At 43.7% G+C, this 14,667-nt stretch overlaps 1 protein-coding gene and 1 long non-coding RNA gene across 2 annotated transcripts in view; one reads left to right on the forward strand and one right to left on the reverse strand.

Moving 5' to 3' along the window:
* Nucleotides 1-4,673, reverse strand: part of LOC140487987 (uncharacterized) — a 43,982-nt gene extending 39,309 nt beyond the window's left edge. The window contains exon 1 of the mRNA XM_072587541.1: nucleotides 4,386-4,673. Coding sequence (XP_072443642.1) covers nucleotides 4,386-4,504 — 119 coding nt within the window. The 5' untranslated portion in view covers nucleotides 4,505-4,673. The remainder of the gene's footprint in view (nucleotides 1-4,385) is intronic.
* LOC140488036 (uncharacterized) lies at nucleotides 4,095-6,760 on the forward strand. The gene is made up of 2 exons (XR_011962992.1): nucleotides 4,095-4,284; nucleotides 5,763-6,760. It is a non-coding gene; the product is annotated as an uncharacterized lncRNA (long non-coding RNA).
* The last annotated feature ends 7,907 nt before the right edge of the window (nucleotides 6,761-14,667 follow it).

Consider the following 14,667-nt stretch of genomic DNA (forward strand, 5'->3'; position numbering starts at 1 on the left):
ACAGACACAGGGAGAATGTGCAAACTCCACACATAGTCACCTGAGGCTGGAGTTGAACCTGGGACCCTGGTGCTGTGAGGCAGCAGTGCTAACCACTGAGCCACCGTGAACATTCAGTTGGTGAAAATACCAACATTTGCAAGCAGAAAGCAAATATTGGCAACAAAAATAAACAATATAATTCATGAATTCATTGTAGAATCTTTAACCAAAGTTGTTCAACTATAAAATTATAGAGTCATAGAGATGTACAGCATGGAAACAGACCCTTCGGTCCAACTCATCCCTGCCAACCAGTTCTCCCCTATTAATCTAGTCCCATTTGCCATCCTTTCGCCCAGAAGCCTCTAAACCCTTCCTATTCATTTACCCATCCAGATGCCTTTTTAAATGTTGTAATTTTATCAGCCTCCACCACTTCCTCTGGCAGCTCATTCCACACACGCACCACCCGCTGTGAGGAAAACAAACTGCCAAGTTAGATTTGAACTTGATGTCGGATAAAGGGATGATCGAAGTTCAAGCAGAAGACTTCAATTGTTCATCTTTCAAAGCAGTGTTACCGGTACCAGTGACAGACACAATTCCAAGGAAAGAGCAATCTTCCAGTATCATGACTGAAAAAGAGACAATGCCTGTTGCACCAGTACAGCAACGATGGACAGGGGTTATATACTTCAACACAAATCTGTCAGAAGATTCAAAATGAAGATTTGCTTGCACAAATGAAAATGATGTGCATATGACTCCGTCGAAGCAAGACCAACACGAAAAGATTCAGGTGATGGTTAAAAAAAAGAAATTATCTGGCTCAGAAATGCAGGATACCGCAAAGAAATGACACATTTGTTTTCACTGTGTTTTTTAGGTTGGAAATAGTTACTATCTAATTCAGCAGGACAGAGTTTCTATGCAAAAGATGTTCAGGAATTTAAGGCTCCTCCAAATAAGATAATGCACTAACCGGACTGGATAGCAGCAAAAGCATCCTCTGTGAAGGACATCTAAGGGATAGAAGGTCCTCCATTGGAGAGACAGTTTAAAGATCTTTTGAGGCCATAATTAGAATCAACTATCATCCAAGTCTGAAAAAAACATGTTCTGGAAGGATTGTCAAACCTCTAGACAACCTGAATTTGTGGCGTTAGGGAACAGACCCTTTGATCCAACCCGTTCACGCCGACCAGATATCCCAAACCAATCTAGTCCCACCTGCTAGCACCCAGCCCATATCCCTCCAAACCCTTCCTATTCATATACCCATCCAAATACCTCTCAATTGTACCAGCCTCCACCACTTCCTCTGACAGCTCATTCCATACACGTACCACCCGCTGTGTGAAAACATTGCCCCTTAGGTCTCTTTTATATCTTTCCCGTCTCACCCTAAACCTATGCCGTCTAGTTCTGGACTCCCCCACACCAGGGAAAAGACTTTGTCGATTTATCCAATCCATGCCCCTTATAATTTTAAGACCATAAGACATAGGAGTGGAAGTAAGGCCATTCGGCCCATCGAGTCCACTCCGCCATTCAATCATGGCTGATGAGCATTTCAACTCCGCTTACCTGCATTCTCCCCGTAGCCCTTAATTCCTCGAGACAACAAGACCTATATGCACAGGTCTCATCACAGTCTTTATAATAATGCTAATGTTGATAATATAACTTACACTGAACTACAAAGTTGTCAATTAAGAAGGGAAATGAGGTTGTCCATCAGGAGGATAAAAACAATTACTGTAGATACTGGAAACCAGATTCTGGATTAGAGTGGTGCTGGAAAAGCACAGCAGTTCAGGCAGCATCCAAGGAGCAGGAAAATCGACGTTTCGGGCAAAAGCCCTTCATCAGGATGGTGTGTGAGGTCTTTAACAGGGAGGAAGAGTGAGTGGCAATGGGGACGAGGAGTAAGGTCGCTCATAGAGGAGGGAGTGATATTATCAGGAGTCATTAACCAGGAGTGGGGTTGGATTCCATTGGGGGGGGTTTAGTGGGAATGAGGTCAGCTTTTGTGCATTGTGTGACTGAAGTCAGTAATATGGCAGGCTGGGGAGCCAGACAAGAGATTGCAGCTGGGTGAGAGTGAACACTTCTTTGAGGGGCCTGGGAGGGGGTGAAGTTGTCTTTCTCCTCCTGGCCCATAAGAAGTTCGAAAAAAGCCACTGGGGTACTGGCAGTTCCTGCCTCTGGTTCTGGATTACTGGGAAGGCTGTGCAAGTGCTGGTGATGTCATAGTAAAATCCCCAGAGGCCTTGTTAATGCTGTGGTATGTGGGTTCAAACTTCACCATGGCAGCTAGTGGAATTTATATTCAATTAATAAATTTAGTCTCAGTGATGGTAATTTTATGATACTATTAATTGTCATTAAAAACTGATCTGGTACAATGATGTCCCTTTGCCTCCAGGTCCCTTTGCTTGACGGTTAACTCCCTTCTAAAGTGTTGTCATAAATCACTCTATTCAAGGGAAATTTGGGATGGGTAACAAAATTTGGTGCTGCCAGCAATATTACATTGCATAAAAGGATTAAATAAAAGCACTAGTTCATTTCAAGTCAGGAACCCTACTGCACGTTCAGACCCCAATTTAAAAATATTATTAAGCATTCTACCTTTCTACAAAAGGAGATGCAAACTTGCAAAAATTAGTTTTATAGCAGAGGGCATGGTGGGCTGAGGGTCACAATCCATGCATTTCAGTTTGCTTGCAAACACCCCCAAACCCTCTGCTGCTGCTTGTCAGGGAAAGCCAGCTTAATATACAGCCACAGAGTCAAAGAGTCATAGAGATAAAAAGCACAGAAACAGCCCTTCAGTCCAACTCTTCCCTGCTGATCAGATATCCCAACCCAATCTAGTCCCACCGGCCCATATCCCTCCAAACCCTTCCTGTTCATATACCCATCCAAATGTCTCTTTAAATGTTGCAATTGTACCAGCCTCCACCACTTCCTCTGGCAGCTCATTCCATACATGTACCACCCTTTGTGTGAAAAAGTTGCCTCTTAGGTCTCTTTTATATCTTTCCTCTCTCACCCTAAACCTATGCCCTCTAGTTCTGGACTTCCCCACCCCAGGGAAAAGACTTTGTCTATTTATCCTATCTATGCCCCTCATGATTTTTATAAACGTCTATAAGGTCACTCCTCAGCCTCCGACGCTCCAGGGAAAACAGCCCAAGCCTATTCAACCTCTCCCTATAGCTCAAATCCTCCAACCCTGGCAACATCCTTGTAAATCTTTTCTGAACCTTTCAAGATTCACAACATTTTTCTAATAGGAAGAAGACCAGAATTGCACGCAATATTCCGCCAATGTCCTGTACAGCCACAACATGACCTCCCAACTCGTGTACTCAATACTCTGACCAATAAAGGGAAGCATACCAAAGCATACCATACCACCTTCAAGGATTTCATCGCTAGCTGTGTTGATAGCACTCTCAACTCTAAATCAGAGGATTTTGGCATCACATCCCACCCCAGGGTTTGAACACATGAAAAAAAAACAAGCTAAGGGGAAAGGAGATAGTTGCCTCAGTCGGTTGGACAGATGGTTTGTGATGCAGGCTGCAGGCCACAGCACAGGTTCAACTTCTGTACGAGGTAAGGTTCCCACCTTCACCCCTAACCTGATATATGGTGACCCTCAGGTTAAACTCACCATCACTATCTCAGGAGAGAGTGGGACTATGACAACTTTACCTAACACTAGTACTGAGAGAGTTTGAATTGGGGACCCCATCTACCCTTTCAGGTAACTGTAAAGGAAGATCTGGTCCTAGGCCAATGGTCAGCTCTCAACCTGCAACTCTGATTCAATCAATGCATCCACACAAACAAATTATTCGGTCACTGTCACGTCTATGGGAGTTTCCTGTGATTGGATTGGTTGATTTTTTCCAAAAGTGGCTCGACTTGGAGAAGCCCTGCATTTATTTCACGGCCCTTTGAGACGCCCAGTGGTGGCAAGAAGTATTGCTGAACTGCAAACCCCTTTCTGTGAGCGGGATTGGCCTGAGCGCCAGCATTTGGGGGTTCATTTCCCGAGTGGGCTGCACCATCAGAACCGTCCTTTTTCCATGGAATGAGCTGCTTAGTTTGCAGCCGTTGCTTTGGCTTGGCCGGCTGGGAGGGGAGAATCCTGTCACAGTGAATTCCTTTCAACAGGTAAAACTCAGCCAATACAATGAGACCACCAGAAGAATGCACTGTGGCCCGAACTTAGCCGGCTATTCGTTCAGCTTTGTTTATTTGGGGAATTAACCAAGAGCTGACAAGGTAGGGTAAAGCATTTTAATCCCCCCCCCCCCCCCCCGACACACACAAAGTAATTGATATAATCGGTAGCTTCTCTCCAGTTCTAGGTAGCGCACCCTTACCCGTCTTTCACTGAGCGGATGTCCATCCAAGACATTTTCATCTTGTTGAACTCCTCGGTCTCACACTCCGAGTCATCATCCAGGAGGACGTACTTCTCTTTTTTCTTTGGTTCAGGCATTTGAGGGGTTTCCGGGGGAGGTGGGAATCAGGCAGTACCTCTGGCTCTGGCAACTCAACTTTCCAGCTTCTGCTGACAGCTGCTTGGGACGGGGAGGAGGTGGGAGTGCTGGTGATGTGGGGGAAGAGAAAAATAGTTAGCTCCCAAAAGTTTCAGCATCAATTACCTGCAGGCTCCACCTAGACTCTTTACACAGCCTCAGTCAGTGACTCACTGTTTGTTGGCCACAGCTCAGCACTTTGACCTAGTTTAATGTTATGGGGCTGTTAATCACTGTATTTCCACAGGGGTATGTCGGTGGGTGGGGGCGTCCAAAGTCAGATTTTTGCTTGAAGTGAGTTTCTCCTGTTCGAGAGAGGAAGGTTTTTCTTTTGTTTTTTGACCTTTCTAACGAGAATAAGATCAAAACCATGTATCTGTGAGCTAATTTAAAAGAGCTAAATTTGACAAAAGAACTAAATTTGGTTTTAACCCTACACAGCCTGGACAAGTCAGACATTTAATGGGAGTTAGAAACAAAAACAGAGATTACTGGATGAAGCTCAGCAAGTCTGGCAGCATCTGTGCTGAGAGCACGCCGAGTCAGTGTTTGGAGTCCATGTGAAAGTTTCTCTTCTGACACCAATCTGATTTTTCATTTGCTTTCTCCTTGCAGATCAGTTAGGTTTCTCCAGCAATTTAGTTCTTTACTGTGATCTCCAGCATCCACCGTATTTTTTATTTCATTTTTACCCATGGAGTTTAAACAGCGAGGACCCCCGATGTGGCCATAACTAGGGCTTGAACAGTGAAACAATCACTTTCCAGTCAAGCTAGGAGGAGCATGAATATTTCTTTGTTTCTGAAATCATTTCTTTTTATTCACTTTTGGAATGTGCCACTGTTCCAAAGCACTGGTTCATTTCAAGTCAGGAACCCTACTGCATGTTCAGAGCCCAATTTAAAAATATTAATTAAGCGTTCTATCTTTGCACAAAAGGAGACTCAAAATTCCAAAAATTGTTTTTACAGCAGAGGGCATGGTAGATTGAGGGTCACAGTTTTAAAACAAGTTACCATGCTTACTTGAGAAGGTGATGGTGAGCTATCTTTTTGAACCACTGCAGCCGCTGTGCTGTATATAGATCTGTATTTTCAGATATTGACCCAACAACAGTAAAGGAATGGTGATATCTTTTCCAAGTCAGGATGGTGAGTTCTTGGAAGGAAACCTGCAGATGGCGGGGCTCCCATGTAACTGCTGCCCTTGTTGTTCCAGATGAAGCTGACCATGGGGTTGGAATTTCTTCCTAAACGCTCCCTGCCATTTCACCACAAGCTGACAGTGAGCTACTGTTTGCCAAATCTTTGCAGTTGAGAGGTGAACCAGTGATACTTAAACTGAGGCTGACAGTACCCTGGACCTACCAAGTGACAACAGGAGATCTACCTGGTAATAAAGTCAGCAGAAGTGTGGGGAAGATGTTCAACAAACAGCTATTTGTTTTGCGTCTGAAAAGGCCATATCTTTGACATCCAAAGCTAGCTTGATGTACTTTGCCACAAAGAGGAAATTGTAACAGATTGGGATTCCATGCTCTTCCAAGCTGGCCAGCTACCTGATCTCTTTACAGACCCATCTACATATTGGAGCAGAGCAGCTACCCTGTTTTTAACAGCTTGTGCAACATAAATGGTTGAGAGTTGAATTTCTCCCTTGAGGCGTCACCACCTGACCCTCTGCGATTCAGGCATTATGAACGATGATGTGAATGAATTAAGACCAGAAAAAAATAAACACTGTTTCCACTTGAGCTTCTGAGCTCTCCTCAAAGCAATGTAAACAACATTGACTCAAATCTGAAGGTGAGCATTGGCTCCTAAAGGATTTATGAGACACAGGACCAGTTAGTACATGTTTGAACGACAGGATGTACAACACCCTTGTCTGAATCTATTATTCCATTCACTGCAAATGTTTTGTTTTTGACCAGGTTGCGAAGAACTAAGTAGACAAACTGATTTGTGGAATTAAATGAAAGCTTGCCTAAATACCCATGAATCTGAACCAGTCAAAATATGTTTAAGGGAGCACCACAACTCTCCAGCTATTGTGGTTTAGCAGCAAGGTTGATTTTTCAACATCATAGCTTTTTGTTGCTCGTTTGTGGGATTTGGGCATCACCAGCTATTAATTGCCCATCTCTAATTTTCAAATAACAACTACATTTCCTTTCTTCCTGGTGTTGGAAACTGAATAAAGATTTGTACACCTTATGTCTCTCACTGTGTCTCACACCTGCACACACACAACATGGGTGCTGGGGAAAAAAATAAGCACTAAAAAAACTAATGCAAAGCGAATAGCAATGATTTACATTCAAGGTTTTTTCCATCATCTTGGGAACATACTAGAAAAATGCTTCACATGCCTATTATAAAATCCAATGAGATCCTTTTGTTTAAAAAAAACCTACATTTCCATAGATGTAGTATCATGGTTAGATCAGGTAAGGATGGCAGATTTCTCTCCCTAAAAGGCATTAGTAAATCAAATGAATTTTTACAGTAAAAAAAATCAATCTTGGTCTCATGATCACCATTTTTCCAGATTTTTATTTAATTCAAATTTCATCATCTGATATGTGGGATTCAAACCCATGCTTGAGGTTTTGGCTTACTAATCCAGTGGCAATGACGCAACATCAACCCATACCACTGCTAGATCGTATTTCACTTTCCTACTCTTCACCTGCATTTTAAAAAAATTCTTTACAGTAACAGCAACTTGCATTAGTGCATAACTTAGTACAGTTAAATGTCTCAAGGAATCTCTTGAGCATGTTATCAAGCAAAATTTGGCATTGAGCCACTTAATGAGATATTAGGGAGTTAGCAAATTTTGAGAAAATTTGTAGCTCAGGTTGAGGTTCTGGATGTAAGTTTGCTCACTGAGCTGGAAGGTTCGTTTTCAGACATTTCATTACCATAACCAGGTAAACATCATCAGTGAGCCTCCTGTGAAGCTCTTGTGGTATGGCCTGCTTTTAATTCATGTGTTTAGGTTTCCTTTTGTTGGTGATGTCATTTCTTGTGATTATGTCATTTCCTGTTCTCAGGGTCATAAATGGGATCTGGCTCAATGTGTTGTTGATAGAGAAGCATGGTTGGAGTGCCATGCTTCTAGGAATTCTCGCACATGTCTCTGTTTGGCTTGTCCTAGGATGGATGTATTGTCCCAGTCAAAGTGATGTCCTTCCTCATCTGTGTGTAAAGATACTAGTGAGAGTGGGTCATGTCTTTTTGTGGCTAATTGATCTTCACGTATCCTGGTGGTTGGTTTTCTGCCTGTTTGTCCAATGTAGTGTTTGTTACAGTTCTTGCAAGGTATTTTGTAAATGACATTAGTTTTGCTTGTTGCCTGTATAGGGTCTTTCAAGTTCATTAGCTGCTGTTTTAGTGTGTTGGTGGGTTTGTGGGCTACCATGATGCCAAGAAGTCTGAGTAGTCTGGCAGTCATTTATTGTTGTTTTCCTCCTCTTTATGCCAGTAATGGTATTTATGTCAGTAAGGGTATTATTGATGGTCTTGAAGGTTTCCTCTAACTTGTTTCGTTTAGTGATGACAAAGGTGTCATCCACGTAGCGGACCCAAAGTTTGGGTTGGATGGTTGGCAGAGCTTTTTGTTTGAGTCTCTGCATTAATGCCTCTGCTAAGAACCCTGATGATTAGATTAGATTAGATTCCCTACAGTGTGGAAATATGCCCTTCGGCCCAACAAGTCCACACTGATCCTCCAACAAACAACCCACCCAGACCTATTCACCTACATTTACCCCTGACTAATGCACCTAACACTATGGGCAATTTAGCATGGCCAAATTACCTAACCTGCATATTTTTGGACTATGGGAGGAAACCGGAGCACGCAGAGGAAACCCACGCAGATACAGGGAGAATGTGCAAACTCCACACAGACAGTTGCCTGAGGTGGGAATTGAACCCAGGTCCCTGGCACTGTGAGGCAGCAGTGCCAACCACTGAGCCACTGTGTCACATCACAGTGATATCGGGGAAACGATGGGTGTTCCATTCGTTTGTCTGTAGTTTTTGTTATTGAAGGTGAAGTGGGTGGTAAGGCATAAGTCCACTAGCTTAATGATACTGTCCTTGCTGATGAAGTTAGTGGTGTTTGGTGTATGTGTCTTTGGTTCTTCTAATAGTATGGTCAATGTTTCCTTGGCAAGTTGATGTTGGTGGATGTGAATAGGGCTGTTATGTCAAAGGAGACCATTATTTTATCCTCTTCTATATTAGTGTCTTTGGCCTTCAGGAATTCTTGGGTGGAGTGGATGGAGTGGTGTGAGCCTTCTACTAAGTGTTTTAGTGTTTGGTGTAGCTCCTTGACCAATCTGTAAGTTGGTGTTCCAGGTAACGAGACTGTGGGTCTGAGGGGGGCTCCTGGTTTGTGAATATTGGGTAATCCACAGAGGTGTGGTATGTTGGATCTGTCTTTTTTTCATTTTTTGGAAGTTGGTCTTATTTATTTCTCCAGATTCCTGGAGATGTTTTGAGTAGGGCTGTGATTCGGTTCTGTAGTTGTGGGGTCGGGTCTATTGCCATTGTTGGTATCTGCAAGTAGTGTGTTTGCTTTCTCAATGTAACCTCTTTGATTTAAAATGACTGTCAAGCATGCTTTGTCTGCAGGTAGGATAACAATATTTTAAAATTTTGTTTTAGTCCTTCTATGTATTCCTTTCTTTTGTATTGAGTGTGTTTCCTTTTTTTTCCTGCTTAATGTTGTGACTGTATGTCTGATGGTTTGCTGGGTTTCTTGTGTGACTTTGTCATCTTTCAGTGTTGTTTTTATGGTTGCTAAGAAATTCTTCTTGTCCACATTCTGGAATTTCCAATTTAATCCTCTTACTAAGACAGCGTCATGGTAGCCCACAAACCCACCAACACACTAAAACAGCAGCTAATGAACTTGAAAGACCCTATACAGACAATAAGCAAAACTAATGTAATTTACAAAATACCTTGCAAGAACTGTAACAAACACTACATTGGACCAACAGGCAGAAAACTAACCACCAGGATACATCAACATCAACTAGCCACAAAACGACACTCTCACTAGTATCTTTACACATAGATTAGGAAGAACACCACTTCGACTGGGATAATACATCCATCCTAGGACAAGCTAAACAGGGACATGCACGAGAATTCCTAGAAGCATGGCACTCCAACCGAAAGTCTATCAACAAACACATTGACTTCAATCCCATTTACGATTCCCTGAGGAAAAAATAAGAAGGAATGACATCACGACAGGAAATGACATCACCAACAAAAGGAAACCTAAATACATTTAAAAAATCAGGCCATACCACCAGTGCTTCACTAGAGGCTGACTGATGATGTTACCTGGTATGGTGATGAAACGTCTGAAAATGAACCTTCCAGCTCAGCGAGCTAACTTACATCCAGATAGTAGGGACTATGCCGAAGTTTGGTGAAAGAGGTGAGCTTTAAGGAGTGGCTCAAGGAGAAAAGAGATGCAGAATATGTCACTTGGTAGGTCCGGGGTACTGTCAGCCTCAGTTTAAATTTCACTGGTTTACCTCTCAACTCCAAAGAAGCAGATGCATAATAAAACAAACTACTAAAGATGTTGGAGACCTAAAACAAAAACAGAAATTGCTGGTGAAACTCAACAGGTGTGGCCACATCTGCGGAAAAAAAGTGTTAACATTTTGAATCCAGTGACTCCTTATCAGAACTGAGTCACTGAACTCAGAATATTAATTCTGGTTTCTTCCCAAGAGATGCAGAGAATTTCGAGAGAGAGCGTACGGCCATTGCAGCTGAAGAAGTGGTCATCAATGAGATATAAATTAAAAGTAGTGATGTTTATAACAGAAAAGGAGGTACACAGATATCACAAGGACTTGTAGTCCTGCAGAAGATTACACAGATAGGGTTACATATCAGTGTATATCTCACTTCATTTGAAATATTTTGCCCAATTGAATTTCAAAGGAATAAGAATGATAATAATGAAGTGTGGTTGTTTTGCCAGTAAGTCTTGTTGATGGCGAATACTGTACAAACAATCCCCACAATCACTTCTGGCAGGGCATTCCATCTATTAATTTGCAGGAAAATGTTCTTTCCTTTCATGCTTCTAGCAGAAATCCTAATTTTACAATGTGTTACTGATTCATGAGCCAGAGAAAATAATCAGTTACTATTTACCTCCTCAAACCTGAATACCTCTTTGAACATTTTATTAGATCTCACATTCTTCCTTGTTTCAGTGAATACAGTAATAATTTACCTCGTTCCTTGTTCAAGCTACATCTCACTAGAACTGATATTCTCCTATTGAATTTCGACAGCACTTAACAATGGGCCTTTTCTACAATGCTGCACTCTGGAGCAACTCAAACTCATTATTATTTGTACAATTGAAGCTTTTACTGCACAATAGAAGTAATCAACATTGACAGTACAATTACACAGGTATGAGATTCACTTCACCTTTTACAAAACAAGGAAAATAAATTTTAGAGCAGCCCACTATCAATGGAGGCTGTATCGAGATGATAGAGTGCTTACGTGTGATCATAGTGCAGCTATCTACTCCCTGGTGCTGACGGCTGGCATTTGGCTGGCATTGTGGCTTAAATTCAAAATTTTCCAGCCTTAATCGAGGTTTCACGTTTCTCAACTGGAATGGCAACTGAACTTAGTTAATTAAGGAAAGCAGCTTAAACTGTCTCTTCTTTAACTTGGGTCAGCTAACTCTTTAGCTCAGAAGCATATAAATACAAGTCATCTCAGTGCAACTTAGCACTGAGTATTGGTGCCCCATAAATTGGAACCCACTTCTACGACAACAGCCATCTCTCTAATTTTATTTGACCTATACCAATTTAAATGCAGTTCAAGTAATAATTCAGAGATTATTACCTTTGAGGTTCTATTTATTAGTTCAGTGCCCACCTTATGCTGATTGTGTTGAAGCTCTTGCTTGTCCAGTCAAAATCTTTGGTACCTACACTGATGATGATGACTCTGCTCCATCTTCCACTCTAGGTTGCTGTTCAGCCCTGACCAGGTGTCTCAAACCTTAGCACTGGACAGGCTGGACAGCTGGATTCTTTGCTGCAGAGAACTGTGTCAATCCCTCTCATTATATATCTCCTTAATACCATAAATTTCTGTTTTGCTTCCCCCACTTGTATGGCTTTCTTTGCCATGGTCAGCTTATCTACTCTTCAGCTGCCACTCTCATTCAAACAAGCTGAAATATCTACATACCCTTCTGGACAATTGCAAATCCTGGGGCTACTTCACTGCTGCCCTCTTGTGTCCTCTTACCTGCCTCACTTACAGGCACATTCACCTGTCCATTATCGCTGATCAAATCAGAAGATCCTATTGTTAAGGGGTGTGACTATCTCCTGGTTCAAAGCATCCAAGTAACATTCATCCCCCGATGCAGTGTGTTGCAATGTCTCATGAAGTACTGAGTCAAAAGCTCCTGTACTACAGACCTTGATTATATTGGCAGCTAGGAATACCCACATGCGAGAACTGTAACTCATTGCCAGTGATACCATTTCTAATGTATTTGACTTAATTTCTTAATTACCTTATTAAATTATGTATTTTCCTTTCTTTAGTATATGTTTTTATTCTTGCCATCAATTCATATACTATTTTGTACCAGAAAGATAGGATAGACCTTAATAGTTACCGGATTAGTGGTGCTGGAAGAGCACAGCAGTTCAGGCAGCATCCAAGGAGCTTCGAAATTGACATTTTGGGCAAAAGTCCTTCATCAGGAATAAAGGCAGTGAGCCTGAAGCATGGAGAGATAAGCTAGAGGAGGGTGGGGGTGGGGAGAAAGTAGCATCGAGTACAATGGGTGAGTGGGGGAGGGGATGAAAGTGATAGGTCAGGGAGGAGAGGGTGGAGTGGATAGGTGGAAAAGGAGATAGGCAGGTAGGACAAGTCCGGACAAGTCATGGGGACACTGCTGAGCTGGAAGTTTAGAACTAGGGTGAGGTGGGGGAAGGGAAAATGAGGAAACTGTTGAAGTCCACATTGATGCCCTGGGGTTGAAGTGTTCTGAGGCAGAAGATGAGGCGTTCTTCCTCCAGGCGTCTAGTGGCGAGGGAGCGGCGTGAAGGAGGCCCAGAACCTCCATGTCCTCGGCAGAGTGGGAGGGGGAGTTGAAATGTTGGGCCACGGGGCGGTGTGGTTGATTGGTGCAGGTGTTCCGGAGATGTTCGCTAAAGCGCTCTGCTAGGAGGCGCCTAGTCTCTCCTCTACATTGGGGAGACTAGGCGCTTCCTAGCAGAGCGCTTTAGGGAACATTTCCGGAACGCCCGCACCAATCAACCACACCGCCCCGTGGCCCAACATTTCAACTCCCCCTCCCACTCTGCCGAGGACATGGAGGTTCTGGGCCTCCTTCACTGCCGCTCCCTCGCCACTAGACGCCTGGAGGAAGAACGCCTCATCTTCTGCCTCAGAACACTTCAACCCCAGGGCATCAATGTGGACTTCAACAGTTTCCTCATTTCCCCTTCCCCCACCTCACCCTAGTTCTAAACTTCCAGCTCAGCAGTGTCCCCATGACTTGTCCGGACTTGTCCTACCTGCCTATCTTCTTTTCCACCTATCCACTCCACCCTCTCCTCCCTGACCTATCACCTTCATCCCCTCCCCCACTCACCCATTGTACTCTATGCTACTGTCTCCCCACCCCCACCCTCCTCTAGCTTACCTCTCCACGCTTCAGGCTCACTGCCTTTATTCCTGATGAAGGGCTTTTGCCCAAAACGTCGATTTCGAAGCTCCTTGGATGCTGCCTGAACTGCTGTGTTCTTCCAGCACCACTAATCCAGAATCTGGTTTCCAGCATCTGCAGTCATTGTTTTTACCTTAATAGTTACCATCTATTCACCAAACCCTTTCCTTAAAGCAGAATAAGAGTCACCTCTTACAATTTGAAAAAAATTGGAAAAGTAAAAACAAAGATGCTCCTTCTCCCCCCCCCCACCCCCCCGAATTCATTTAGCTGCCCAATAGCCAACTATCTATTCAGTGTGAAAAATGGGAAAAATTGGTCTACACCTAATCTATGATGGGCTGGTGTTCCAGTGAACTGCATTACTAAGCAAGTATAGAGGATTTTAAACTAAATAGTGAGGGTAAGGGATTAAATAAATGATAATATGACAAATCAAAGAACTGACGGATGGACATTCACCTCCCATGTGGTTGATGATGCCCTCCAGCATATCTCCTCCACTTCCCGCACCTCTGCACTTAACCCCACCCCTCCAATCGCAACAAGGACAGAACCTCCCTGGTCCTCACCTTCCACCCCACCAATCTCCAGAAACATCACATCACCCTTCACCATTTCCGCTACCTAAAAACACCAGGGATATATTTCCCTCCCCACCCCTATCTGCATTCCGGAGAAACCATTCCTTCCACGACTCCCTTGTTATGTCCACGTCCTCCACTCCCAGCACCTTCCCCTGACATCGCAAGAAGTGCAAAACCTGCACCCACACCTCCCCCCTTACCTCCGTCCAAGGCCCCAAAGGGTCCTTCTACATCTGACAGGGATTTACCTACATATCCACACACGTGATGTATTGTGTCCGTTGCTCCCGATGTGGTCTCCTCTACATTGGGCAGACAGGACGCTAACTTGCGGAATGTTTCAGAGAACATTTCTGGGACACACACACTAAACAACCCCACCACCCTGTAGCCGAACACTTTAACTCCCTCTCCCACTCCATCAAAGACATGCAGGTCCTGGGCCTCCTCCATCACCAAACCCTAACCAACCGATGCCTGGAGGAAGAACCCCTCATCCTCCACCTTGGGACCCCCCAACCACAGGGGATCAATGTGGATTTCACCAGTTTCCTTATTTCCCCTCCCCCCACCATATCCCAGATCCAAGCTTCCAGCTCAGCACTGCCCTCATCGACTGTCCTACCTGCCCATCTTCCTTCCCACCTATCTGCTCCACCCTCCTCTCCGACCTATCCTCTTTACCCCCACGTTTATCTACCTATCGCATTTCCAGCTACCTTTCCCCCAGCCCCAACTCCCTCCCATTTATCTCTCGGCCCCCTTGGGCC

The sequence above is a fragment of the Chiloscyllium punctatum genome, chromosome 1 (genome assembly GCF_047496795.1).
Source record: "Chiloscyllium punctatum isolate Juve2018m chromosome 1, sChiPun1.3, whole genome shotgun sequence".
NCBI lineage: Eukaryota > Metazoa > Chordata > Chondrichthyes > Orectolobiformes > Hemiscylliidae > Chiloscyllium > Chiloscyllium punctatum.